The 27,304-nt window shown below is 61.5% G+C and overlaps 3 protein-coding genes across 4 annotated transcripts; all 3 read left to right on the top strand.

Moving 5' to 3' along the window:
- Positions 1 to 1,436: 1,436 nt before the first annotated feature.
- CIRBP (cold inducible RNA binding protein) lies at positions 1,437 to 6,123 on the top strand. Of its 2 annotated transcripts, XR_012783434.1 has the most exons (8): positions 1,437 to 1,555; positions 2,615 to 2,722; positions 2,810 to 2,916; positions 3,008 to 3,146; positions 3,230 to 3,311; positions 3,414 to 3,484; positions 5,787 to 5,928; positions 6,010 to 6,123. XR_012783434.1 is itself a non-coding variant. In XM_075543654.1 (7 exons), exons 2-7 carry the CDS (start codon positions 2,620 to 2,622, stop codon positions 3,831 to 3,833), a joined length of 519 nt encoding a protein of 172 aa, XP_075399769.1. In that variant the 5' UTR covers positions 1,505 to 1,555; positions 2,615 to 2,619; the 3' UTR covers positions 3,834 to 4,624. The 2 variants fall into 2 exon arrangements, 1 of the variants encoding a protein (XP_075399769.1); XM_075543654.1 differs by lacking the exons at positions 5,787 to 5,928; positions 6,010 to 6,123 and adding an exon at positions 3,817 to 4,624 and having other exon boundaries at positions 1,505 to 1,555.
- Positions 6,124 to 6,311: 188 nt separating this feature from the next.
- On the top strand, positions 6,312 to 8,659 carry FAM174C (family with sequence similarity 174 member C). Its single transcript, XM_075543638.1, has 3 exons — positions 6,312 to 6,868; positions 7,985 to 8,101; positions 8,359 to 8,659. Coding segments are annotated over exons 1-3 (351 nt in total). The 5' UTR covers positions 6,312 to 6,635; the 3' UTR covers positions 8,360 to 8,659.
- A 4,940-nt stretch (positions 8,660 to 13,599) lies between these two features.
- Positions 13,600 to 25,587, top strand: EFNA2 (ephrin A2). Its single transcript, XM_075543626.1, has 4 exons — positions 13,600 to 13,739; positions 21,389 to 21,702; positions 24,002 to 24,067; positions 24,447 to 25,587. The coding sequence occupies exons 1-4, from the start codon at positions 13,600 to 13,602 to the stop codon at positions 24,566 to 24,568; spliced, it is 642 nt and encodes a 213-aa protein (XP_075399741.1). The 3' UTR covers positions 24,569 to 25,587.
- The last annotated feature ends 1,717 nt before the right edge of the window (positions 25,588 to 27,304 follow it).

Raw genomic sequence — 27,304 nt, 5'->3', positions numbered from 1 at the left:
TCAGAAGCGGGGGGGGGGGGCTGCATAGTTTGTCCACCCAGTGGCTTTTTTCCTGGGCTCCCATGTGTGCCCATCCCCCCACCCCCTGCAGCAGCTCCGCAGGAAGGAGGCTGAATTGAATGCCCATGAATCCTGTTGCTTTTAATAGCTCCCCTGCGTGAGGGGCTGACGCAGAAGCTGCTGCTGACTGGGACTTGCATTGGAAGGGGGGGGACGGGAGGGACAAGGACGGGGTACAGAGTCGGGTTGTGAAGTGGCAGGGAGGCGCCCATGAGTCACACAGCTGTTGCCTCAGGGAGGCCTCTCCAGCCTAGGAGGAGTCTGGCCAACCTTGTTCCTTAAGACATGGCTTTGCCCTTGCCTCCTGCTGTGTGTCTCGAAGCCCAAGTGGGGAGGGGTCAGAGCAAAGACGGGATTCCTGCCCCTTGGGGGGGGAGGCATTGTGCGTGACCGGGTTTGCTTACCTAGGGTCTTGGGTGCTAAACTATAGTTTGGATTTCTGGTCTGGGCAGGTCAGGGCTCTGAACTAGCTTCTGCCACCCCCAGGAGGGGCTACCTATAGCCAGGGGAGACGACTGAGAGCCAAGGCCAGCCAGGGACTCCCAGAGGTCTTGGATCTTTACAGGGTTCGTCCTGATCCCAAGAGGTCTTGGGACCTTCCAAGTCTCCCAGAACCCAGGCTCACCACGTCTCTTGAAAGATAAAACACTTAGGTTGGCGGTGGGGGCTAGGTGGGTGGAGCTGGGAGCCTCAGGGAGGGTTGTGAGTGGTAGCCGGCTTGGAGGTGGGCTACAACACGGGTTGGGCGGGCGGGAGCAGGGGTTGGTGTGAGGTAGCGCGTGGTGGGCGAGCAGAATGTTGAGGTGCAGTGAGTTAGGGAGAATGAGGGTCAGGTCAGGAGTTCTGTGGGGAAGTTAGGGTTCTAGGCAATCTGACCTGAGCGAAGTCCAAGAGTCAACTACGAGTAATCAGGGTGACGAATTTCGTGAGAATATACTTGCAGGGGGTGGGGTGGGGGAGCTTGGCGTAAATCTCTTGAAGCGGTGGTCAGGTACACTGGAGTTCAGAGGTGGCAGCGCCCGGAGGCCGGCCGGGGTGGGGAACAATGTGCGGGGTGAAGCTCTTCCTGGGAGCGCTCACAAGGCTGGCCCTGGGAAACAGTGGCCTGATGCTTCTTTGTTCCCGCAGGCGGGAGGGCGGAGCACGGAAGTGGGTCAGCTCCGCCCCGGCCCCGCCCCCCGCGTGCGCGGGTGGGGACTGCGGACTGCGGGCCGGAAGCGCCTTGCCAATCACCTCGTCGCCCGGCGCCGGCGCGCGGTTAGGGGCGGGGCTCATGCAGGCTCAGCCCCTCGTCTCATGAATATGAGAAGCCACAGTGGCTTCCGCTGGTTCGGATTGGCCTATGTTGCTTTGGGGGCGGGCTCTGGGCGGGCCCCGGCGGTGGCATATATAAGGACTGGCTGTGGAGCGCCCCCCCTCACTCGCGCGTTAGGAGGCTCAGGTCGTTGTACTACGCTGTCTTCCCGCCTGCGTCAGGGACCTGCCCGGCTCAGTGGTGAGGGCCCTGGCGGTGCCGGCTCCGGGGAGCCTGAGGCGGCGGGCGGCCGGCAGGCGAGGCGGGACTGCGACGGCACGCCCCTGGGCGGGTCGGCGGCCGGGGCGGGCCCGGGGTGGAGTCGGCCCCGCCGGCGGCTGGGGCAGCGGGAGACAGGCCCAGGCGGCCAGGGACGGATCTCTGCGGGCGAGGGGCCGCAGGCGAACGGGGCACTGCCGCAAAATGGCGGCCGCGGGCTGGAAGCTGCGCCTAGCGAAATGGCGGGAGCGCCCAGTGCCCGGATGTGGTGGCGCAGGGCGCGCGGGGGGCGCATGCGCGCGGGCAGGGGCGGGCCTGGCGGCACCACGTGATCCGACCTCTCCTCTGAAGCTGGAGGCTCAGGAGTGGTGGGGACCCCGCTCCCTACCTCCCACGTCGCCTCAGCCCCTGGAGCCCACTGTTTCATCGAGGACGTTAGAGAAAGTCACCTTGTAGTGTCCTTTCGACCCCGTGACACGCACGCCACCAGCGTTTGGTTCCGTTAGAACCTCTTTTCCAAGTCACTTAGGTTCTTGTGTTTGGAGCCACCTCATAGTGGTTCTCATTTAAAGTATGTCTGCCCTCCTTCAATCGCTGACTCGTCCCCTTACCATACTCCCAAGAGGTAGGCCCACCCGTGGAGCTGGTATTTACACTGCTGGCTCCCATCCTGGGTCCCCGTCCCAGGTGCTAATGTTAACAGCCGGCTCAAGGGAGACGCCCACAATTAGCCAAGCCCCACGTCAGGTCAGCCTGGCACCACCTCTGTCCGGTTTACAAGGTGGCATGAAGTGTAGCTTCCCAAGGCAGTCTGGGTAATGTAATGTTTCCCATTGGGCTCAGCGCAGAGGAGTGCTAGGGGGAACCTGGAGTAGTAGGGGTGTAAGGGCACCGAGGAGTGTCAGGTGTATGAGAAGTAGGAAGGCTTAGGGTGCTACTGGGCCGCAGGGCAAATTTCCTAGTCGTCCCTGTGTCCGTATGTTTGGTACATGGGCCTGGATGGGCAGGGAGGCTCCAGAATTGAAAAAGCATTTGTGGCAGGCATCATGGCATCGGATGAGGGCAAGCTTTTTGTTGGAGGGCTGAGTTTTGACACCAACGAGCAGTCGCTGGAGCAGGTCTTCTCAAAGTATGGGCAGATCTCTGAAGGTGAGTCTATGGCTGGTAGGGTGGGCCTTAGGGCTACTGGGTGCTGATGTGGGGCTGCTGTGCATTGACTGGGACTCTTGCCGGCAGTGGTGGTCGTGAAAGACAGGGAGACCCAGCGGTCCCGGGGCTTTGGCTTTGTTACCTTTGAGAACATCGATGATGCCAAGGACGCGATGATGGCCATGAATGGGAAGGTGAGTGCCCCTGCAGCACGTCTCCCACTAACGCTCTGGGTGGGTAGGGAGTGAGCAGCAGGGGGGCTGACCTGGTGGCCTCTGTCTCCAGTCTGTAGATGGGCGGCAGATTCGAGTGGACCAGGCCGGCAAGTCATCTGACAACCGCTCTCGTGGCTACCGAGGTGGTTCAGCAGGGGGCCGAGGCTTCTTCCGGGGGGGCCGGGGCCGTGGCCGTGGCTTCTCCAGAGGTGAGTTGCTGTTTGCGGACTGGGGTCAGCTGTACTGGCTCTACAGCAAGGCCTCACCCTCTCCTGTCTGTCCCCCACTGCAGGTGGAGGGGACCGAGGCTATGGGGGAAGCCGATTTGAGTCCCGGAGTGGGGGCTATGGAGGCTCCAGAGACTACTACAGCAGGTGAGGTGTGGGGTGGCTTTTCTCTTATGCTGCAGACAGCCTTGGGCAGATGGCTCTGGGCGGGGTGTGGTAGTCTGGTTGCAAACCTTCTTGTCCTTACAGCCGGAGTCAGGGTGGTGGTTATGGTGACCGGAGCTCAGGAGGGTCTTACCGAGACAGCTATGACAGCTATGGTAAGTGTTGCTCCAAGGGTGCCACGCTGTTGTGGCCGAGGCGGGCGCTCTGCGGCCTCTGCCTGCCGCCCTGGGCACCACATTCAGACCTGATCGCAGTGCTTGCCCGTAATGGAACCATCTGTCCCCACAGAGCAGAAAAACCAGCCCGCCCGCTGTAGAAAGGGGCCTAAGGTCGCGTGGCCTCCCCACATGCATGTGCGGGCCTGGCCCGTGCCCTGGCCTCTGGGGGGTTGGTGCTCCGGCCCAGGCCGCCCCCGGCCGGCCGCGGGGTGAGGATGCGCGGCTGCTGCTGCTTCGGTGCCTTGACACTGTGCTGCTTCTGTCCTCAGCTACACACAACGAGTAAAACCCTTCCTGCTCAAGACCGTCCTGCCAATGGCCGTATATTTACAGATTGTGGGAGCTTCGCGGAGTCGTTCGTGTGTACTGACACACCTGTGTTTCCACTTTTGTAGTCCTTTCCGTTTTGATCTTGTCCAACACAGCCTGACAGCTTCTGACCCGAGAGGGCCGTTTATAGAATTTGCTTTTTGAGGACTCGCTGTCCGTTTTAGTCTTAAGAGTTTTGAACATGTTCTGGAAAGCACTTCAGATTCTACCTTTTTGTTTTTATCATGAGCCATGAGGTTTTGTTTTGTGGTTTCTTTTTTTCCCCCCGAAGTGGTCGGGGGGCGGGGGAGGGTGGTATTGGGTGTCTTTTGGGGGGATTGGCCATTTTGGTTTATTTTTGGCGCATGGCTCCTGGACACTGGGGGCCTTCCCTGGTGACCTTGCCTTTGAGCCGGAAAGGACTCGGATCCACTCTTTATCGGAAGCTGAGCACGCTGTGGGTTTCCCCAACTCCGAGCGGAGCGGGGAGTAGGGCGGGCACAGGCGGGCAGGCAGGTTGTAGCTCGGGGCGCACAGCTGCCCCAAGCTCTGCCTGCCTGGCCACCTGCACAGGTGTCTCACTCGCTGTTAAACGCCACCAGTAGAGACTCAGATATGCCCGAGAAGTTCTTAAAAATGTTTATTTATATTGTCCTTTTTTACTGGAAGACGTGTGCATATCCATTGATGTTGTATTTGAAGTGGTTAAGGAATTCTTGTACGAAGTTCTGGCTTCACGAAGCCGATTAAAAGCCCGTCTGAAACGAACCTTGCTCTGACACTCGCCCTTTCATTGCACAACACGCCCTGTCCATCCCATATCAGCTGGGCAGTGAGGACAGGCCAGTCAGCCATAGCCGAGAGCAGCCAGTAGACCTCCAGCTGACGGCCACCAGTCTCGGCTAGGTGAGGTGGTGGGCGACGGGCATGGGCAGTGCAGGTGTCAGGTCAGCCCTGGGGGCTGGGCTCCCCGAGGGCTCGGAGGGCTGGGCAGCACAGCATAGTGCAGCGGGACGGACTGACGTGGACATGCAGGTAGGCTCCCGACGCTGACCTGAGGGCCCCCGACTGAGTAGCTAGCCTACCGTTACTTGACCCGTTCTGAGCGTTCTCTGCTAGCCTATGGAAGCTGCAGCCCCTTGGAGAACAGAAGTGTTGTGCGCCCAACAGAAACCTCAGATGCAAGCTGCTTCCTTGGCTAGCTCATATGTGGAAATAGCCCTGTAATTCGAGGTAACTCCTTTGCTCGTGTCCGCATCCCTCTGTCGAGAGCGCCCACCCGGGGAGTGTTTCTTTGACTGGCTTTTGGTTGTTTTTTTTTTTTTTCCTTTTCTTTTTTTTTTTTTTTTTTTGATTTTTGAAGTGGAGCTGGAACTAAAGTTACCAGGCTTCAGCTGTTGGCTTGTGGGCAGCTCGGTGACCACCCTGTGAGCAGGGTCAGAGCGCCCTTCCAGCCCTTCTCGGTGAGGGCTGCACCAAGTGGTATCCTCTGCCATCTTTTACTGCTGCCATTAGATTTACCAGCGCCCACAATGATCCATCTCTAAGCCGCTCTTTCCCATGTGGGCAACTGGGGTGGCCAGGCCTCGCTCACAGTAGGAGGCCTGTGAGCAGGGTCAAAGTGCCCTTCCAGCCTCCTGAGTGAGCCACACACTGTACCGAGCATCCTCTACTGTCTCACTGCCTCCATTATGTTTTCCCAGCACCCTCAGTGATCCTCTCAGGGGCAGCTGGTTCTGCTTCGGGTGGATGTGGCCTTGGCCGGCCCAGGTGCAGGCACTCCTGGCCAGGCCCCGGCAGTGCACCTGGGCCGGGCTGGGCACAGTTCGCTTTGAGACCCTTCTAGGAGCTGTGGCAGGTTCTGGGAGGTGGGGAGGACAGCTGTGAACCCCGGCCAGCACACAGGAGTAACACTCCTTTGCTTTGGCAGGTTGAAGGAACAAGCGGAACCCAGGAAGAAGATGAGCTCCCCACATTCTCAGATCCCAGGAGGGACTGGTCTGGAGCGGTTTTTACCAGGGGCCACAAGCTGGAGTGGGCTGCCTGCAGCCAGCTGGTCCCTCCCCCTCCCCGTGAGTGCAGGACCTGGGCTTGCTGGGCAGTATTAACCACCTCACTGGGCCAGCAAGCCTGACTCCTCCATCTCTCCACAGGTACAGCGGTGGCTCCAGGCTGAGCACCCAGTGCAGACCCAGGACAGACCCCCATGACAGCTGGAAGTGGGGTGGTGCCTGCAAGGCCCAGCTGGAATAAAGTGTGTGTGCCCACTGAAGTGTCTGTCTGATGGGGGTGCCTTTGGGTGGCTCCAGAGGCTGCCAGATGAGACCATCATCAGAGAGGGTGGAGGCCCAGACCGGCTGTATACACCAGACAGGTGGTCCAGGGTTGGGCCCAAGGGGAGGGGGGGGCTAATGATGGGTTCCTTCCTGCTCGAGGGGGCACGCCTATGTTGTGGTCCCAAGTGGAAGTTTCACATCACCTTGTTTGCTCGTTAGGGGCCTTGAATTGGACAGTCCCGACCTGTCCTAAGGCCAATCCAGGAATTTCCTACCCAGTTGCTACTCAAGATAAGCGGTGGCTAGCTACCTCCATAGGGTCAGCCTCCGTACAGCTGCTTCCGGTTCAGGATAATTTTGGGGTCCAGGCTTTAGTTCAGACCTTGGGTGGCAGCCCCTGCTGTAGGAACGGGGCGGGGTCTGGCTTGGCTGGGGGTGGGGCGTTGTACGCCCCGCCCGCGCATTGAGTGACACGAGCTGGGCGCCGCCGCTTCCGCCTGGCCATGGGGCCGCGAGTGCTGCCGCCGCTGCTGCTCCCGGCGCTGCTGCTGCTCTGCGGGGCCCAGGAAGCCGCCCGCCTGCTGGCGCCCGCCGCGGCGAACGGGAGCCGGCCGGTACCGCTGAGCAACGGCACCCGGCCGCCGGGCGCTCCGGGCACACCGCTGCTGCGCGCTCTCTACGTGCTCGCGGGCGTCAGCGTTTTGGTGGCGTGCTACTTCCTCATCCGGGCTTTCAGGTGCGTCGACGCGGCCAATGTAGGCGCTCTTCGCGGCTTCCCCGCCCCCTGGGCGGGCGTGGCTTTGCCATCGTCACGAGGTGGGGGTGCTGGGATTGTGTGGCGCACTGCTAACTTTCACTGATGGACGCGGAGGCTGAGCAGCGCCGGGCGGGCCTTCTCGCCCGCCTCGGGACCCGCGTCTGACCACCTACCCCTCTTCGGGAGCCCCAGCCCTCCGCCCTCCCCTGCTTCCGGTGCCGCTCCCAGCGCCCTGTGGACTCCCGTCCGTGGGAACCGACTTTTTCCGGCTTCCTCCTGGGCTGCGCCACGCTCTCCTAGTCTTCTTGGCCAGCCACCTACCCTTACCCAGGTTCCCTCCACGGAGGCTCCTTTAATCAGCCTGGCCCCACGTGTGAGCGACCTGCGCTACCGAGGCCCGGGGCAGCCCCTTCCCCCACAGGGTTTCCTCTGGTCGCAGAGCTGGCTGTGTTGGTCACCTCCAAAGTCAGGCTGATTTGTATAAATCTCAACAGAGTCCCCAGACATCAAACTGCCTTCCTCTCCCATGCCGACCCCCCAAAGAGCCTTAGTCCCACAGAACTAACCACCTCCAGTGGCCCTATGCAAATTCTAGATCCCTCCCTTCTGGGCCATGACCTGTGCTGAGTTAGCCTCATTCCTGACTTCCTGGTGGCTGTAGCCCCAATGTGTGTGGAGATGGGGTCCTTCCGGCCCACTGTGTCATCCTGACCCCTAGTGAACAGAATGCACCTTAGTCCCCAGACTGGCCTTCACAAGGTAGATAGCAGGCCTTTGTCCCACGGAGCAGCTGGTAGGTTGGAAGTGTCAACCACTGAGCCAGCTCATCCCATGGCCTCTGCAGCTGCCGGGAGGGGGCGGGGCCAGGAGCAGGCAGTGAGTTTGATCTGCCGACCTCTTGGTGGTGAGCAGTCCAATGCTTAACCTGAGGGAGGGATTCTGAGACCAACGACAGTGTCAGCGACTTTACCCTTTCCCACCCTTCCCCAAGCGTCACTGGTGCTCCGTAACTCCTTGAGAGCTTGAAAAGCCCCAGGCGGGGCCAAGGCAGCTGGTGGGGAGGGGCCCCATGGCTTGAACTGCTTCCCCCTCCAGGCTGAAGAAGCCTCAGCGGCAGAGCTACAGCCTCCTGGCCAACACGGACGACTCCACAGAGCTGTCATTGCTGGACAGCAACGAGGAGACGGTCTTTGAGAGGAGGAACCGGAGATGGTGGGTGGGAGGGTGGGGAGGGCAGTCTGGCTGGGTTGCCTCCCCCTCTCCTGCTGTATTCTCTCTAGCAGGCTTTCCCGAGAGACCCGGGGACACAGTGGGTGTGCAGGATGGAGATATTCTGGGCCTCTATGCTGTGGGTGGGCTGGGGCCCAGTCCTGGGAAAGGGACTCAGGCAGAAGGGATCCAGACAGGGCTGGACACAGGTCTCCAGGGTCTCTCCTCCCCAGCATCCCCCCTGCTCTCTCTTCTTCCAGACAAGGCCAAGACGGGCCAGCAGACTGCAAGAAAAGGACCAGGGCAGGACTGGCATCTGTGCTGCTGGCCTTGGCTCAGAGGTCCGGGGAGCACCTGCCGGAGCGTGCCCAGCATGCCCTGAGCAGCCTCAGCCAACCCCCCACCCCAAGAAATGAGGGCCCCTCAGCCCCCTCGACTGTGACCGTGGCTGCTCCCCCTTCCCATGTGGCATGGTATCCTGGAGCTGAGGGCATTGGGTAGGTGGGCCTGCCAAAGTGCCCACCCACCTGGATAGGGACAATAAAATCAGCAGTGATTGCAGCTCACGGGCTGGTGCCTGACCCCACAGGTGTCCTTGCAGCCAAGGGCTCCAGCTGCATGGGAGAACGCCACTTCATCTCTGAAAGCCCCTGTCCAGGGTACTTGCCCCTCCCCTGCACCCCTTCAGCCCCTGGCTCCTGTTCTTCCTCTGGACCCAGCCTCATTTGCCCCTGTCTTGGAACCTTAGTTAACTGGGGCTAGATGTTCTTGCTGTTGTGGATCCTCTTGTCCCCCTGTCAGTCTTTGTGGGAACTTGAAGGACCCAGGTCTCCTCCCTTGTGTGAGCCTCCTTCCATCTGGATTCTGCCACCCCCTCTCCATGGGACTTTGCCCTCGAGACTTGGGGAGATGCTGGCACCTTTCCTCCCTGCCTGCCTGCCCAGAGCCACTGCCACCGCCACCTCCATGTCATGAGGCTAAGTTGCCACCAGATGGCAGCTGTGGGCTGCCTGCCCAGTGTGGCCTGTGGCAGGCCTCAACTCAGCCTGGGGAGGGGGACCCTTGTCCAGTTGGAGGAGAGGGTTTGCCCCACTACTTGCCTCTCTGCAGGACCACATTTGTTTCCGCCCAGCCCATCCACCTCATAGCGATGGCTGCCAGCTGCTACAGACCTGACAAACTACCAGAACTGGTCACAAAGCAATAGCCTCCTCTCCAGGAGACCCCAGTCTCCTGGACCAGCCCAGCCCTGCTCGCACCGCTCCCATTCCAGGGTCTCTGGGAGAACCTCCGGGATTGGATGGCTCTTTTCAAGAACCCTGCACTGGGCCCAGGGCTCCCCCAGGGAAGGTTGGCAAAGCAGCTGCCGGAGTAGCAGTGGGGTCCAGGTGGCAAGGAGAGTGGCTTGTCCTGGCTATGCTGGGGCCTACGGGCAGTCACCTTCTCCCTTCTCAGTGACCACTACCCTGTGGGGCTCCTCGGCTTTGAATCTAACTCTTCCTGCCTCTGCCTCTGCTGTCTCTGCATCTTCCCCAATGTCTGCTTCCTCTGCCTGCCTGTCTGTCTCCCTCTGTCTGTTCTCTTGTGTTCCCATCTCTGTCTCTGACCCGCAGGGACAAACAGGAAGACACAGCCTTGGTTCCCACCCTGTGTTCTGTGCCCCTTCCCATAGCTCTGAGCTGCTCTCCAGCTTCAAAAGGCACATTAATTACTCTAATGAGGTCAGGAGAGACTCTGTACATGCCATCCGGCTCTAGAAAGCAGTGCCCCCACCCCATGCCCGCCCTGCGGCCTGTCAGCGCCTGACCCTGGCCCCCCTGGCATTCATGGGGGTAATTGGCAGCCCCGCCAAGGTTAATGTGCTGTGAGTAGGAAGTGCTCAGCGGCAAAAAGCCAAGAGACGGGCTGTCAGCAAGAGATGAAAGGCTGGCACATGCTTGCCTGTGTGCTGCCACCTCTCATGCACACTCAGCTGACTCCACAATATGGAAACGACATGGAGTCAGGTGTGCACGCCCACACTCAGTTCACACCACAAGTTAGACACGTGGACAGCTAGGTCATGCGCACATATCCACACTCAGCTGACACCACAATGTGGACCCGACATGGACAGCTGGGCCCCACCTGCCCCCAGGATGCCGTACCACGTCTCACTCAAAGTCCTCAGGTAGTCTGTGTCTGGTTTCAAGTCCTGTTTCCGTGGACCGAGTCTGCCAGAGTCCAGGGTAGGGTGGCCACCGGGGCACTTTGGGCTCAGAAGCACAGCATTTGGGGGGGCAAGTGAGAGCCCCTTACTGTATCTGACCCCAGGACCCACAGATGTGGCCTGAATTCAGCATCCTCTAGGGGGTGCCATTGCAGCACCCCTGCCTCAGCCATCACTCCCAAACCCTAGAGCTCTGGCTTCCCTCTGTGACCACACACATGCACAGCCCCCCCCTGCCCCCCCCCCCGGAGCCTCCCAAGGAGTGGCTGGTGGTTTCCAAAGGCTGGACCCTGTGGTGAGCAGCTCAGCATGTGGCCACCATGCACCAGAGCCTCTGTTTACCCTGTGAGGCCAGGACAGTCCAGTCCTCAGCCGTACTGCCTGTGGCTAGCAGCTGGTGTGGCTGGACTGCCAGGACAGTACGGTGTCATCAGAGGACCAAGGACTGTGTCACCAGGCGCCAGAGCTGGAGGAGAAGGAAGGACCTCCGTGGCTCCGTCTCTGAGATGGTGGGGTGACAGGCCTGGTGGGCATGGCTGCAGCAGTTTCAAGGGCCCCAGAAGAGGAAGGGAAGGTGGGTTTAGGTTCAGTGACAAGCGTGCCCCACGGTGTGCTGAGGGGCTTGGGCCCAGAGGAAGGACAAGCCTGAGGGGGCCCTTATCACCAGGGCACTGGCCTGGCCTCGGAGCGGGCACCCTCCCCAACCAGCCATCTCTCTGGGTGCCTGAAACTTCAAGCCTAGCAGTCCATTGACTCAGCGATGAGAAACATCCCTCTGCTAATTTTTAACTGCCTTTGAGGGCTGCAGGGCGGCTGGATGTGACGAGCCCAGGCCATGGGTGGGCAGGGACATTAGGTGGCAGGCTCAGGTTGGGGCCCACGGCAGGACCAAAGGCCCTCCCCACCAAGGGCAGCAAGGATACTGAGCTCAAGAGTGCATGCCGCCCAACTGGAGAGGGGACACAGCCTATCAAGACCCTGCCTGGGACTGACCCTGGCTGAGTGCTGACCCCTGACCTCTAACCCCTGATGCTAAAGAAAACTTGGCCCCTGAATGACCTTTGGCCCTAGCTGACCCTTTCCAGTCTGAGCCTCTGGCAGGCCAGGGGTCTCAGACTCTCACAGGGCAGGCAGGGTTTCCTGCCCTCCCCCTTGCCCCCCAGGCCCATGCCTCTAGCTGCCTGCCCGGCCTCCCCAGTTTCCTCTGGAGCGGCCTGCGGCAGGAGGTTGAATGGGGGACTCGCTGCCTTTGTTCCTGTCCCCACTCTGCTCTGACCTTGAGAGAGACAGAACAGAAGAAGCTCTGAGCCTGCCTGAGCCTGCATGCAGATGAGGTGCCAGCCCGCAGCCCATGCCTGCTGCCCCCAGAGACCCCGCAGAGCCCTGCAGAGCAGGATGGGGCCACTGGACCGGGCCGAACCCCTGACCTCCCCAAGAAGGCCCCTGAGCTCAGGATGCCTCTCCCCACACCCTGGGCCCCCTCTGTGGGGGTGCATCTGGGGTCTAGGGTCTGCCTGAGTGTGGCCTGAGGGGATGTTTCACCCTATGGTCCCTTCATGGCTGGGGCAAACCGCCAGTGGAAAGGGCAGAAAGCATTGTCCCTTGGGTGGGAGGAGCAGAGTTTACATGGGAGGGCTTCCAGGTAGGGCCACAGCTAGAGCAGAGGTCAGGGTGGGGCAGAAGGGGTAGACTCAGGCACACCTGGCACACACCCACACCTGGCTTCCTCATTCCCTTCCCCACCTTGCTCCCCAACTCCAGCTCCCGGTGCCAAGTTCCCTGCCAACACAGTGAAGCTGCCGCTGTGGGTTTCTGAGGCTGTCAGTGGTCAAGGGAGCAGACAGCCTCAATATTCTGGGAATGGGCTTGAACTACCCATCTTGCAGCCCCACCATGCTGCTAGGGCTTCTGTGGCACCAGCTAGTGATCACTGTCTCACAGGGCCTTCACTGCCCCTGCCAGGAGTGTCCACCAGCGGCCGCCCTGTAAGAGCTCCGGGCTCCCAGGCTGGAGGTGGGGGGAATCCTGGTAGTGCAGTGGTTAAGCGCTGGACTTCGAGCTGCAAAACTACCAGCTGCTCTGTGGCAGAAAGACTGGGCTTTCTACTCCTGGGAACAGTTAGTCTTGGACACCTCTGAGCCTGTCCTCCAGGGCTGCTGTGAGTCAGCACTGACTGGACAGCAGTGAGTTTGGTTGTATTAGAAGGCAGACCTCGGCTGAGGGAGCCCTGTGGCAAGGGTTACGTTGGGGCCGTGTGGTCAGCAGTTTGACACCAGCATCAGCTCTTCAGGAGAAAGACTGGGCTTTCTACTCCTGTAAATAGCTCCATTCTCAGAACCCCACGGGACACTTCTATAGGGCCTGTGCCATAAGGCCATTAAGAACATTGACTGGATGGCAGTAAGTCTGTCTCTAGGGGATGGCCCTCCGACAGGGTGTAGCCAGTCCTTGGTGTGCAAAGTGGAGTCCGGTGGGAGGCTGCCACACAAACAAGGGCAGAAACAAGCCTGGCCCTTGGGTGCTGGCACCCCTGAATTCTTAGCAGTTCAGACTCCGTGGCCTTGGGAGGGAGGGGGCGCTGCCCCACTTCCCCAGCACCCTTCCCCCATCCTCTGCCAGGCAACAGTGGTGTGTGGGCTTGTGTGTGCCCAGATTTGCTTGGGGTCTCCACGGCAGCCCATTCACCCTCCACGCTTCAGGTGCCCACTGAGCACCCCCGACCCGCTGCAGGGGGCCTGAAGCCCCCAGACCCAGATCGTAAGCGTGTCTGGGTTGTGTGTGCTGCAGACGGTGAAGGGAGGGGAGGTGGAGTCACTGCACGTGTCGACTCGGTCCAGCCCGAGACGGGGGTCGCTGAAGTCTGGGGAAGAAACGGGTCTGAGACCGGATGGCCAGCGCTGGGCCAAGGCATGGTTACAACTGCAACCGGCGCTCCCTAATCCCTGTCCAGCCCCCGAGGCCGGGGCAGGGCGGGAGGGGGCGCCCGCGACCCTGTGAGCGCTCGCGCGGGACAAAGACCGGACTTGGCGCTGGCCCACCCCTACCCGCTCCCCGAGCTCGGGGTGCCCGTGCGTCCGCGTGGCCGCGCCCCGCGCCCTCGCCGCCGCCGGACTTCTCCGCGCCCCAGGTCGCCGCGGGCGGAGCGGGGGGCGCCCCGATCTCCAAGCGCCGCCGAGCCCTCCTAGCGCCGCCCCTCGGCCCGCGCTCCCGCCCGCGCGGCGGCGGCGGCGGCGGAGGAGGAGGCGGAGACGCGGGCAGGCGGCGGCCAGAGCGCGGCGGCCGGACCGGGGCCATGGCGCCCGCGCCGCTGCGCCTGCTGCTGCCTCTGCTGCTGCTGCCGCTGCCGCCGCCGCCGCCCCTGGCGCGCGCCGAGGACGCCGCCCGCGCCAACGCGGACCGCTACGCCGTCTACTGGAACCGCAGCAACCCCAGGTGAGCGCGCCCCCCGGCCCGCCGACCCCCTGCAGCGCGGGACCCCGGGAATCCTGCGGGGCCGCCGCCGGCCCCCGCGGGGGCCCCCTCGGGAGTTGGGCTCCCGGGAGTTTGGGGACTTGTGCTCCTCCTGCGCCCCCGGGAAGTACCCGGCGACCTGTCGCCGCGTGGACTTGGGGGACCCCGCACCCCACAGTCCCCTCGCACCACTGCCCCCTGAAGTTTGTTGCTCCCTCTCCTCGGTAGAAGCTGGCGAGCCCGTGGGCATCTTTCTTGGACTTCGCGAACCCGTGCCCACGGCCTCCCCAGGGACTCCCATGTCTTTGGAGTTGGTACAAAGCTCCAAGGACCATAGGACGGAGGTGCCCCGTAGATGGGGTATGGCAGCCCCTGGCCAAGACCACTAGTGCACCCTGCCTGCGGGTCTCCAGGCAAAGTTGGGGAAGTTGAAAAGTCCCTCTCGAGGCCCCCACACTCACTCCCAGGGAGTCCCTGGCCCGGTTTTGTGAGGAAGGGGAGATTCAAGACATAGAAGGGGTGTGGGTCACCCCAGGGGGTGCAGTGGGGCAGCGCCTGCTCCTTGGCTTTTAAGGCTGATGGGGAAACTGAGGCGCAGAGGGGCTGAGGGGCTGGTCAAGGTCACAGCCAGGGAGCAGAGGTGGGCCAGGACCCAGGTGGCCTGGTGCCCAGGTGGCCACACCCGACCAGGGGCGCCTTACCAGCCCACCAGCCTGCACCCAGCCCTGGGTTCCAGATTGAGTCTGGGTGCGGTCTGGGGGGGCAACTGCAGCCCTTGTTCATTGGGGAGAGGAAAGTTTCACCGGGACTGACAAGCTCTGGACACCCCTGGGTCATCCTGGGGTGCAGAAGCCTGAGCAGGCTGTGGGTCCTGTGGGAGCCTTTGGGGTCCTGCAGCTTGAGGGTCAGCTGATGACTAGGGTCAGTGTCTGCTGACGCTGGCCGGCGGGGCTTCAGATCAGGGGCCCAGGCATCCAGCAAGCACCTCAGCTCCTGGCTCCTCTGTCACCCCAACCTGTCTCCCGGTCTTGCAGCCACTTCCAGACCCCCGCGTCCCACCCGCGGCTGAGGAGGAAAGTTGCATAAATGGCCATTGGGACGCAGGCTCCTGGACAGGCCAGTGGCCCGCCTTGGGGATGGGGAGCGGCCAACCCCAGCATGGGCCACAGGGCAGGCCCCCGGGGCCAGCCCAAAGGGCTGGCAGGCCTCTGTGGAGCCAGCCCCTCGTGGCTGCCCGCCAGCCCTTCGGTCACATGTGGGTCTGATTAGGCTGCTTGCCCGTTGTAGCTGCAGGGCCAGTGGGCAGTGCTGCCCCGGCCCAAGTTTCTGGTTTCAGCTCCAGAGTTGGGGTCCAGCAGTCCACCCTTTGTTCTAGTGAGTGCCCCAGGCACAGGGCTGAGCCGTGGGAAGTATGGTTGTCTGGACCTCCCGCAGTCCCCACTTGCACGGGACTCGGGGCACTGGTGGGACTCCTGTGGGGCAGGGAGGTGGCCCAGCGCCTGGCTCTGCTGGCCACTGGGTTACCTGCTGCTGCTGAACGCTGACCTGACAGCCCCTCACCAGCTGCCTGCCCATGGGGACGGCCTTCCTTGTCCTGGAAGCCAGCCTGGTGGCCCCCCCAGAATGTCCTCCTCTTGCCCTGAGTGACCCAGGCACCCCGTGTTGGGTGAGCACCTCATTCACAGTGCTGGGCTCCATTCAGAATCGGCCCCATCGACCCTGAGGCTGGTGATGGGGGGGCTCTCTGCTGAAATGGGGCACGCTTGGCAGGCCAGAGACCACTGCAATTAGGGGTGGGGGCCTGCTGTCGGTGACACCGTCTGTGCTGGGCACAAAGGGGAATGGATATCAAGCCTTGGCATTTGAGGGGACCGGGATGGGATTTCTCAGGGGCATCCAGTCACAGGGCTGGGGACTGGGGGGAAGTTTAGAATTGGGGAGCAGACTGGAGGGTATCATTGGAGAACTGATTCTCGAGGCAGAGAGCTCGGTGTGCAAGGGCGACGGTGGCGAGCAGCAGGCACACACAAAAGACAGAAGTGGGGAGGGGGCTGTGATGGGGGGCAGCGGGCAGCCCGGGCAGGGTCAGGCAGCCTGTCCTCAGGTGGGGGGGGGACGGCAGGCAGTGTCAGGGCTGGGGGAGCAGCCTGAGCTTTGATGGGGGTAAGCCCAGCTGTGATGGGGCATCGGGCAGATGCAGTTCTGCGGTGAGGCTGCCCATGCCCCATCTCCTGACGGACAACCGCCCCGGCTGGGCCTGGTACCTGCACCCAGGCCATACCCTGGCCGGCCATGGCCGCTTCCCAAATTGCATCTCCTGCTGTGAAATGCATTTCCTGCGCAGCAGGCGGCCAGCCACGGCGCCCAGGGAGCCCGCACCCAACCCACAGTCGCGGCAGGGTGGGGCCTGCCGGCCGGTCCAGCCACCCACCCCAGCCCAGGCAATGACCCAGCATCCAGCGTCTGGCTGGCTGGGTGCCCTGCGGTGACTGCTGGGGGTCTCTGAGCCTTTCCGGCTGGGCTGAGGTCCCTGGTTCGGGTCTGCTGTGTGTTCATCCGTACTGGGGGGTGTCGCATCAGCCGCAGGGCGGGTCCGCACCCGTGACTGTGTGTTCTTGTGTCTGGGGAGGTGTGCGCCCGTGTGGTGCAGTGCACATGTGTGGGCAGCGGGTTGCACATGTGTCTGCATATGCACATCTCTGCGCCTGGAGTGCATGAGATGCATTCGTGTGTCTGAGTATGGGTAGAGCACACATGTATGTGCAGTGTACATGGAGTAGGCTTATGTGCCAGCTGATACATGTATGTGCATCTGCGTGGAGTGCACACTTTGGGCAGGCTGAGCTTGTCTGTGTGGTATGCACGCATGGGTCTGAGGGAGCCCGTCTCTGCTGTGCACATGTAGGTCTGTGTGGCTGTGTCTTTGTTTTGCATGTGTAGCTAACTCTGTGTGACCACATCTCTGCTGTGTATGTGTGGGTTCACATGAACATGTCTGTGCCATGCATGTGTGAGTCTGTGAGTGTGCCTGGTGGGCACGGTAGCTCTGCGTGAGTGTGTCTCTGCGGTGCACACTAGGGTCTGAGCGAGATTGTGTCTGCTGTGTGAGCGTGCATCTCCCATGCACCCGTGAGTCGGCTGAGTGTGTGCTGTGCATGCGTGGGTCGGTGTGAGTGTGTCAGCTGTGTGTATGTGGATCTGTGTGACCGAGCACCTGCCATGCACTTGTGGGTCTGTGTAAACGTGTGTCTGCCGTGCATATTTATGTGTGTGCATGTCTGCTGTGTGTGCTTGTCTCTGCTGTGTAAGCATGTCTGCCATGCATACGTGGGTCTGTGTGTGTATCTGCCATGCACACATGGATCCGTGTTACTGTGCATCTTCCCTACACTCTGGGCCTGCATGAGCGTGTCTGCTGTGTATGTGTGGGTCTACGTGAGCGTGTGTCTGCCGCATACGCATGGGCCCATGTGCATGCGTGTCTGCCGCATATGCATGGGTTCCTGTGAGTGTGCATTTGCCATGCACATGTGGGTCAGTGAGTGTACCTGCCCTACATGCATGGGTCTGTGTGTCTTCTCTGTACGTGTGGATCTGCGTGAGCGTGTGTCTGCTCAGTATGTGTGGGTCTGCGTGAGTGTGTCTGCTGTGTACGTGTGGGTGCGTGGGTGCTGTGTACATGTGAGTTCGTGCGTGTATCTGCCATGCACATGTGGGTCTGCGTGTGGAGCAGCTCTGACTGCCTTGGGTGTGGGTGCAATCACCCAAGAAGGGTCTGTGTGTGGGGCGAGGGGTTCAGCCACAGTACCCTCCTCTTGCTGTAGAGGCTCCCAGGGGACAGAGTCTACACTAGGCTGCCTGAGGGGCAGGGGTCCACCCAGAACTGGAGTGGTCCCCATGTCAGCTACCTGCTGACTGCACAGGACCGCACCCCGTTTTCTGGCTGGAGCAGTAGTTACATTGACCTAGTAAGGGGCATTAGGGTTAACCCCGCCCCACACTGGGTCTGTCCCCGCCCATGCTTCATGGCCCTGCCCCATACTGGGGTTAGCCCCGCCCCACAGCCTGGCTGTGCCGCCCTCTCCAAGGGCTGCTGAAAAGATGGCGGCCAGCCAACCTGTGGGTGGTGGTTCCCTGCAATGGAGGTGGGATCCACTGTGAAGCGTGTGGCGCCCTTGGGGGGCCAGCTTGGAGGGGCACGGAGGGGCTTTGGGCAGCAGTAAGGTTAGCGTGAGACCAGAGGCTTGGGGCCCCAGGGCTGTGGGGGGGACCACATTTGCTCAGCACTGGGGTGAGGCAACTCCCCACTGGGCAAGACATGGCCAGGACCCAACAGCCAGGGCACAGAGCAGGGAGACCCGTGTGTCCCCATATCATATCCCCTTGCAGCCTTGGGAGCAGTGGCCTTTGCCGGGTCTGGGAGTGGTGGCCCCCACCTTGACCTCACCTTGTTCTGGGAAGCTGCGTCATCCCCACTTTGCAGATGTGTACACTGAGGCACAAAGGGGTGACATGGTAGGATTGGACTTCAAGCCTCTCTTGGCCCGGGGTCTGTGAGGAACCCTAATTGGCTTTAGGGTGTGGGGGTGGGCTGAGGGGAGTCATCCAGGGTGGGTTAAGGGGGACTGGGGGAGGGGAAAGGGCAGGTTTAGGGGGTCAGCCAGGGGTATGTGGGTACAGCCTAGAGTTGGTGTGAATCCCTGTGTAGTCCCTGTGGGGGGGGGGGTGTCCTCCCCTGCTTAAGGGCACAGCCACACTGTTGCTTGCTTCTGAGGTACCCCCACCCCAGACACCAGTACAGAGGCCTTGAGAGAGGGTCTGCCCTCTGTGCCAGCTGCCCCCCACCCCATCCCTGTTGACCTGGTGCCAGGGAGCTTGCCTATTGCACAGATGAGCAGCTGAGGTCCCTGCCCTAGAGGTGCTGCCTGGTCTAGAAGCAGGCACCCACAGGCTGTTCCCTGCTCCCCTGCCCTGCTACTCCCCTGGGGGCCCTCCCACTGATTTTCTCCTGCTTGGACTCGGGGACCTGGCCTCTGGTCTCCCTCCTACCCCTCAGCCCCTGTGCTCCCTCTCAGCAGACTCGGCCCCTTGGGGTCCTGGTCCCCCTGCTCTTCCCTGCCATTCCTTGGGAGAGGAGACTTATGGGTCCCTAAATGGCTGTGGGCAGGGTGGCGGGTGGGGGCCTGAGGGTTCAGTAGGGATGACCCCAGCCTTCCTTAAGGGCCTCTGATCTCTTCAGAAGGGAGGTGGAGACCCCCAGCAGTGTGGCCTGACACCCAGTTTACCACCTGGGAAAATGGGACTGTACCCCCTGTAGTTTCCAGGAGGCTCCTGATAAGAGGTTTTGCTATTAATGTCTACTGACCTGCAGCTGATTGCTGGAGGAGAGGGCTGGCGTGGGCCCGGTGGGCCTGGGGCCAGGATTGCTGCCAGGAGGGTGGGGGCCAGAGCAGGAGGTGCTGAGCGGTGGCTGGGCACACTCCCAAGTCAGTCATTAACCCCTTAGTGAGAATTTCGATCCGTGACCCCCATGGAGTGGCTGTGTTTTTTTCTCAAGATGCAGTGTTAATGGAGAACCTCTGCAGTGGGGCCTTATCTTCAAGGCAACGTGGGTTTGGGGCTGGGCAACCCCACCCCCCACGCCCCCCCACCGCAGGCGCCACCCTGAGCAGGGCCAAGGCGCCGCCCCTGGTGCTCCCGCCAGCTTGGAACCTGGAATGAGAACCAAGGCAGCAAGGTCTGAGCTATTTCAGAGCAGGAGGGAAGGGGGAAGAGGCATGCTCCGTGGGCTGGAGCTGGGGGTGGGGGCGTTCTCCTGGACCCCCTTCCAGGGGTCCTTGTCTCCACCCCTCGGCCTCAGCATGCAGCAAGGCTGTTTTCAGCTCCCAGGACAGGACATCTAGCAGCTCAGGGACCCAGTGACCTGGCCTTTCAGGCTCCACACCCACCTCCCCCATTCCTGTCCGTTCCATCACCAGCCACGTCTTGGGAAACCCTCCTTCTCCTCCCGCGTGTCCAGGGGTCTGTTGGGATGGAGGGGTCCAGAAGGAGCTGTCCAGCCCTACCCTCAAGGTCAGGGAGGCAGATGAGGAGACATCCATGGGACCCATGAGGTTGGCGGGGGCAGGGTGTGGAGGCCACTCAGGCTGGTGTGTTGTATCCTGAGTCATGAGCTATGGGATGGGCGTCTGGTTTACAGCTCCAGCATTGGGGGCTCGGGCAGGACATCTGCTCCTGTGAAGGCAGAGAAATCAGGAGGGGGCTCTTGGCTGAGGTAGGGGACCAGTGGGGACCTGCCCCGGCTGTCCCCGAAGGTGGAGCTGAGGCCACCTGGTGGGGCTTAGCATGCTGGTCCTCAGCCCTGCCCCTGCTCCTCCCTCCTGCAAGGGACTTGGGTCTGAGGGGCGTCCATTTCCAACCACTAGGGCTCTGGTCACTACAGGAGAGGGCCTTTGAACAAAGGTGGGGCTGTGCGGGGACCACAGGGTCAGCACCTAGCCCTTTCCAGCCTGCCTGCCCCTCCTAAGCCCCCTGGACACATATGGTCTTCCCCAGATCCCCCCTCCACCCAGGACCATGGGGGGTTGTGAATGACAACCCCTCCCTGCCCCCACCCAAGGACCCAACAGGCCAGGGAAGGAACTGAGGGCAAATTTCATCCGCCCACCCCCACCCTTCGCCCTGCAATACTTCACTTGGCCAAATACCCTGGCACCTTCCTCTGATCTTCCGGGCCAGTGGGGAAACTGAGGCACTGACTCACCCAGGAGTCCCAGCCCTCCCTGTCCCTGAAGAGCTAGGCGTCGCCTGCCCCTGCCTGTCACTGGCCCTCAGTTTACCCCATCTGTGCAGGGAGGAGGGCGTCTGGGGGAAGTTTTCCCAGTCCTTCCAGAGTGCCTTTTAAGTGCTAATCAGCCCCTGTGGGCGCCCCTCATGCGCCCTTGGCCTGGCAGCGTTTTGCAACTGGCCCGGGAGACCTGGTGGGGAGATCTGAGGGCGCCGGGCTGTAGCCCCGGGCGCTGGATGAGGGGCTGCGGCGTCGCGCCGTGCCACTGCTAACCTCAGTTCTCGCCCAAGGTGGGGTCAGGGCCCCCCAGGAAGGGCGAGCAGACGGGGTGCAGTCCTGGGGCAGAGGCAGGCGTGGCGCTGGAGGTTCAGGTCTTGGGACCCCACGGAGCCCGCGGGATGGGAGGTGGGTGGGCTGGCTTCCAACACCCGGCTCCTCTGAGCTCGGAGTCTGGGACGCTGTGTGTGCTGGGGGTGTGGGGCACCCTTTACTGCACGCCCATCTTCTGGGAGGAAACTGGTCTGGGGCTGGACTCCTGAGGCCATGCTCCTGCCCCCCTACTGCACTTCCCGCCCTTCCCCCACATTTAACCACTTCTTGGAACCTGCCTGCTTGTCCGCCCCCTCCTCACCCCCACGCCCCTCCATTGCCCCCCACCCACCCCCGGTCGGCCCCAGGGTACCTCTGACCACCCCCCCTGCTTTCCCCCAATCCCCACCACGTCCACCTCGAGCCGCCCATCCCCCTCACGTTCCCTCCAGGCTCCAGGCCCGCCCACGCCCCCCACCCACTCCCTGTGCGCCCCGCCCCGCTCGGCGCCGCTGCCCTTGACCCCCGCCCGCAGGTTCCAGGCGGGCGCGGCGGGCGGTGGCAGCGGCTACACGGTGGAGGTGAGCATCAACGACTACCTGGACATCTACTGTCCACACTATGGCGCCCCGCTGCCGCCGGCCGAGCACATGGAGCGCTATGTTCTGTACATGGTCAACGGCGAGGGCCACGCCTCCTGCGACCACCGGCAGCGCGGCTTCAAGCGCTGGGAGTGCAACCGGCCCGCGGCGCCCGGCGGCCCGCTCAAGTTCTCCGAGAAGTTCCAGCTGTTCACGCCGTTCTCCCTGGGCTTCGAGTTCCGGCCGGGCCACGAGTACTACTACATCTGTGAGTGGACACGGGCCCTACTACGTCTGTGAGTGGGCAGTGGCAGGGGCATGAGACCTCTGAGACTGGGGTGAACCCACTGGTGGGTGTCCTGTGGGGCTGGAACAGGGAGTCAGAGGCCTCAGATGGTAGAATTGAGGGCCAGGGACATGGGGACAGGTATCTGTGGAAGACAGGACTGAGCTTTGGATCCTAGAATACAGGAGCCACCCAGGGTCCCCCCCTGCCCCATTGAAGCCAACCTGGGACCCTGCCTGTCCTTGTCCCCAGCCCCACCCCCCTCCATATCAGAACTGGACCCTGGTCTGCACCCACCCCCCACCCCCGCATTAGAGCCTGCCCCTTCCCCTCCCCCCCCATTGGAGCCTGCCCGGCCCCTAGTCCTCCCCCACACCCCCCCCACATCGGAGCCAGCTCGGCCCTTGCCCCCTGATGCCCTTTCCTCCTCTGACCACCACTGGCTTGTCCCCCCAGCTGACTCTGGCCTGGGCCACCATGGTTCCTGTGTTGCAGATAGGGAAACTGAGGCTCAGACACAGGCCAAAGCCACACACATGTATCCGCTTGGGACTAGGCCTCTAGCTCAGGCCACTTGGCCTCTGGGGGCCACCTGAACCACCTCACCCCCTCCCAGAGGCCTGGGCCACCCACACTCACGGGTGGGCGGGCCTGTGGAGCTGGTGGCCTGGGAGGGTACCAGCCAGTGTGACGCAGAGCTGCACCTGATGCTTGTCTCTTCATCTCCTCGGGGGCAAGCGTGCTCCCTGAATCCCTAGAATGCAGAAGTCTTAATTTCAAGGTCTGTTAGTGGCGGTGGGCTGGGTTGGGGGAGGCAGCATTCTCCCTGCTGTGATGGGCCATCCCAAGAAATGCCAACACAGCACAGGGGGCAGGGCGAGGCAGAAGCAGGCCAGATTTGAGCCCCCCAGTTCCTGCGTCTGGGTGAACCTCCCCGCTGGCAATGTAGGGCCCACAGTGGTCTACCTCAAACTGGGGCAGAGGGAAAGTGGGGCTACCCGTGCCTCTGTTGTAAAGACACTGCTTATACCCCATAAAACCTGTGCCTGGTAGGCAGCCCTGGTGGCTGCTAATCACAAGCAAGGTCAGCATTTGAACCTCTCTCCTCAGTGCTCCCTGGGAGGAAGATGAGGCCTTTGCTGGGACTTCAGGGGGCTTCCTTCTGCCCAGGGCCCCAGGCAGGCAGGACTGACGGGCATCATTCCAGGGGAGCCTGCTCAGAGCCATGGCACAGGCGTCCAGGGCATCCTGTTTCTCAGCCTTTAGAGAGGTCCCAGCGGGAGGTCTGGGGAGGGCCTCCCCCACACCTGGCTCCCACTGTGTCAATTAAACTGTACAAAGCCCCATTTCCTCCTTCCTGTGCCCTATTTGGGTTTTTTTTTTCTTCCCCTTTTGATTCAGGGAAGAGGTGGGAGAGCTGGGAGAAGGTGTTTAAGTCCCCATCATGTAAGAAAAATTACATTTTTCTCTCCGAGACGGGAGTTTCATAAAGATAATTATTGTCATTATTCGTCCTATCTGTGACAAATGTTATCTTTATTACATGTTCTTTATCTTCATCTCCCAGCTGGAAGGGCTTTGGGGGCCGGCAGGGGGCAGGGGACAGCTGATGAGAGCCAGGCCACTGCCCCCTCCCCCCAGCCTGGTGGGGACAGGCCAGTGTGTCCCAGTGTGGACATGCCCATCTTCTCGCTCAGCCCCTGAAGGGCCACACTCTGCTTGTCCAGCCAGCCTCTAGCCTCCTAGGCCAGCCCCATCACAGTCCCTGTGTTCCCTCGCTGAACCAGGACACAGAGGGAGCATGTGCCACATGGGCCAGGAGCAGGGAGCACCAATGGTGGGATTTGAGGCAGGGGGACCGTGTGGGCACATGGACCCTGGGTCTCAGCATCTTTAGAATGTCTGAGGGGCTGATGGAGTGGACGCTGCTTGTCCACAGTCACCTGTAGAGCGGGAGCCCAAGCCCTGGCCACAGTGCTGCAAAGACTGTGCGTGGAGGCCACACTGCCCTGTCCGTGTCTCCTCTCAGCCTCGCTCTGCTACCTGCCTGCCCGCCTGCCCTGCCTAGGGCTGGGATGGAGTCAGACAGATGCTGGGCATCTCCTTTAGGGAGGGCAGGAGCAGGGACCTGCTGGGAAGGGGCATTGTGTTGGGGGATGTGATGTATGAACAGGAGTTGGCGGTTGGCCCACCGCTGTGGGAGTGGGTTCAGGCAGTCTGAGGAGTTCTCGGTGTGGGTACCCCTCTACCCGTCACCCAACTACCGTCCCCTCTCTTTCAGCTGCCACCCCCCCGAATGCTGTGGACAGGCCCTGCCTGCGGCTGAAGGTGTATGTGCGACCGACCAGTAAGTGCTCAGGGTCTTGCCAGCTGAGCCCAGTGGGGGTCCCAGGAGAGAGAGCAGTCAGATTCTGGCCTGGAGAGGCCCCCTAAACTCTCACTCCGTTTCCTGTCCTATAAATGGGGACCATGTCTGAGACCTTCAAGGGTCGATGTTTAGGTCCATGGCCAGCCAGATGGCCTTCCTGACACCTCCCAGCCCCTCCCCATCCCTCCGACCTGGGGAGGGCTGGGGAGGGAAGGCCCCTGATCAGAGGGCTCCTAACTCCTGGTGATGCCAGAACCTCACCTCCAGTGCTTTTCCAGGCCAGCTACCTCAGGGAGGGCGTGGGGTGGGACGGTGCCCACTGCACCCTGCTGACCACCATCTCTGCGTCCATGCCCAGACGAGAGCCTGTATGAAGCCCCCGAGCCCATCTTCACCAGCAATAACTCCTGCAGCAGCCTGGGCCACTGCCGCCTCTTCCTTAGCACCGTCCCCGTCCTCTGGACCATCCTGGGCTCCTAGTGCTGGCCCCTGGCTGCTGGGTCCCAGACGCTGGACTGCCAGACACTGGGTCCTGGACACAGGACCCCCCCCGCACCCCCCTCCGGATGCCAGCCTCCTGGATGCTAGCCTGGCCCTGGCCATGGCCCCACCTCCAAGACCAAATAGAGACGCCCTGTCTCCTGGTGCTGCCCAGCCATCCCCATGGGGGCCGGGGGCCTTTGGGCAGCGTCCTCCGGTGCTTCCCCTTCACATGCGTCTCATGTCTGGTTGGAGAGACCGACACTTTTCATTTAATTTATTCCCTGCTGTCTTGGGTGACAGGAAGGAAACATTCGGGACGGCCCCGCTGGAGGGGGTCGGGTGCCGCCTGCTGGGGAGCTCCTTTCTGTCTCATCGTACCCCTTCCCCTTGCCCATGAGTCCACTCAAACGGGCTCACTGCCCTTGTGACCTGGCCCTGATCCCTCCCAATCCCACCCTCTCACGGCTCCTGGTGACCCTGCAAATCCCGAGCCCCCAGCCCCTCAGAGCCAAAGCCCCCCAACTTATAAACTGCTTTGGACGATGTGGATGAACCCACCTCACCCCCAAGCCTGGCCCCACGGTGGGTAGACACCGGGTCCCTGAAGACATTATGTTTCTGTAAATAGAACCAGCAAGTCTATACTGTGATTTATTTTTAATGTACTCCTGAGGGCGGATGAACCTGCTTTCTGTGGCCCACCCCTCATAGGGGACTTTTGTTTTGGTAGGGAGGGGGCCGGGTGGACCTTGTAGAGTAGAAGCCACTGCCCTTCGCAATAAAGCCTGTCTCGTCTGTCGGAGCCCTCCCCGCCCCCTCCATGCTCTCTGACCTAATAATGTGTGTAAAATAATTCATAAAAAGGACAAAAGAAAAGAGAGGGACCACCCTCAAATAGAGAACCCCTCCCCAAAGTCACTTTAAATGAAGCAGACAACTCCTTTATACAGATTTCATATTTCTACCCACCTTTCCTGACTGTGTTTTATAAATATTATATATAAATATATATTGTGTACGGCCGTGGGGGGGGATGGGGGCTCGAGGCACACCAGGTGGCAAGGGGTGGGGGGGGGCCCTTTTGTAGGGGCTGGTGCAGTCGCCATGCCTGGAGCTGGCAGCGGGGGGCCTCCCTCCCCCTACCACAATCAACTTTGGATTCTGTATTTTTTTATAATAAAATGAGCAGCAACCTCAAGGCCTGTGTCTGTCTGTGTGGGAGCTCAGGGGCCTGGGGTCTTCTGGGGAGGCCTGTATTTGAGGGATCTCTGCTCTCCTTAGAATCGAGAAGGAGCCCTGGGTAAGGCGAGGTTGGCAGCTCGAGACCGCGAGCTGCTCCACAGGAGAAAGCTGAGGCTGGCTATTCCTGTAAGGAGTTGCAGTCTCGGACACCCACAGGGCGGTTCCACTGTGCCTTGGAATGGACTCTCTGGCAACAGATTTTGCACTTAGCAGCAAAGATGGCAGGACTTCATCTCACTTACTTTGGATGTGTGGTCAGGAGAGACCAGTCCCAGAGAAGGACATCGTGCTTAGTCAAGTAGAGGGGCAACGGAAGAGAGGATGGCCCTCAACAAGATGGACGGACACCGGAGTTCCAGCCAGGCCCGCAAACAAGGGCAGTTGAGAGGACAGTGCTGTTTATGTCGGCACTGTCTCCACGCATGGCATTCTCATGACAAGGTCAATGCCCTGACCTGATTCACAGCAATGGCGGCAGCATGTGGTTGCCGGGCCAGCCGTCGAGTTGGTTCCAACCCGCAGCGACCCTGAGTACAACAGAAGGAAAGGCCGCCGACTCCGGCACCGTCCTCGTGGCGGTTAGGTTCGAGGCACTGCGGCAGACACTGGTGTGTCCGTCTCATTGAAGGCCTTCCTCTCTTTCACTGCTCCTTCCCCTCACCCAGTGCGATGGCCTTCTCCAGGGACTGGTCTCTCCTGATGTGTCTTTCCCATCTGATTACCAAAAGGAACCGACAGCTGGGACCTTGGGGGTCTGTGCTACTTGGGATCTGAGCCCCTAATAGCTGCACCCGAGGGCACCAGTGGGCCTCGGTTCCCCCTCTTGGAAACGGAGGAGGATTGCCCACCCCCGATGGGTGGTGCTGGTCAGCTGTGGGCACAGAGCATTGTCCCCCACCTGCAAGCCGGAGGCCCTGTGCTGACGCTCAGCTCTGCTCAGGGGGATCAGGGCTGAACCGGCAGACTCAGTTTCCCCACCTGTCCCGGACTGGTAATCATTCTGTTGAGATTTCATTGCCTGCTTTTGGTCTGTAGACTGGGCACGGTGGCCCTGCGCCTGGCCCTGGATGGAAGAAACAGGCACAGGGAGGCCTGGCCTCGCCAGCAGAACTAGTAGCCCAAGGTCTCTGCCCTTGTGGCAACTCCAGCCTCTGGGGCACATGTGGCCTGGCCAGCCAGGCTGGGACACTGGCAGCTAAGGAACTCGGCTGAGCGGGTCTGCTGACGGGGGCTGCCTCCTAATGAGACTGGCAGATGCACAAAGACGCCTGTGTGCTGCCTGCCCCTGCCCAGCAGCTCTGGACAGAAGGATGGACTGGTGTGCCCATGCTGGGTGCCGGGCAGCAGGACTGCATACCCTCCACCGCTGAGGCCCAGAGTGGTGGTGACCTCAGGGTTCCAGGTGGCTTGCTCCTGGATGCTGTCACCACAGCTGACCCACAGTCTATGCGGACTTGGAGAGAGTCAGCTGGCCCCAGAGGTGGGTGGGTT

Source organism: Tenrec ecaudatus, chromosome 1 (genome assembly GCF_050624435.1).
Source record: "Tenrec ecaudatus isolate mTenEca1 chromosome 1, mTenEca1.hap1, whole genome shotgun sequence".
Taxonomy (NCBI): domain Eukaryota; kingdom Metazoa; phylum Chordata; class Mammalia; order Afrosoricida; family Tenrecidae; genus Tenrec; species Tenrec ecaudatus.
This window is presented reverse-complemented; position numbering and strand designations above follow the sequence as displayed.

Excerpts from the sequence above, each read along its gene's own strand:
- CIRBP (XM_075543654.1), top strand. The coding sequence starts at position 2,620 with ATGGCATCGGATGAGGGCAAGCTTTTTGTTGGAGGGCTGAGTTTTGAC. Across the intron at positions 3,147-3,229 it reads TGGCCGTGGCTTCTCCAGAG|GTGGAGGGGACCGAGGCTAT; the intron begins GTGAGTTGCTGT and ends CCCCCACTGCAG. Across the intron at positions 3,312-3,413 it reads TCCAGAGACTACTACAGCAG|CCGGAGTCAGGGTGGTGGTT; the intron begins GTGAGGTGTGGG and ends TTGTCCTTACAG.
- EFNA2 (XM_075543626.1), top strand. The coding sequence starts at position 13,600 with ATGGCGCCCGCGCCGCTGCGCCTGCTGCTGCCTCTGCTGCTGCTGCCG. Across the intron at positions 13,740-21,388 it reads TGGAACCGCAGCAACCCCAG|GTTCCAGGCGGGCGCGGCGG; the intron begins GTGAGCGCGCCC and ends CCCCGCCCGCAG. Across the intron at positions 21,703-24,001 it reads CCACGAGTACTACTACATCT|CTGCCACCCCCCCGAATGCT; the intron begins GTGAGTGGACAC and ends CCTCTCTTTCAG.
- FAM174C (XM_075543638.1), top strand. The coding sequence starts at position 6,636 with ATGGGGCCGCGAGTGCTGCCGCCGCTGCTGCTCCCGGCGCTGCTGCTG. Across the intron at positions 6,869-7,984 it reads TTCCTCATCCGGGCTTTCAG|GCTGAAGAAGCCTCAGCGGC; the intron begins GTGCGTCGACGC and ends TTCCCCCTCCAG.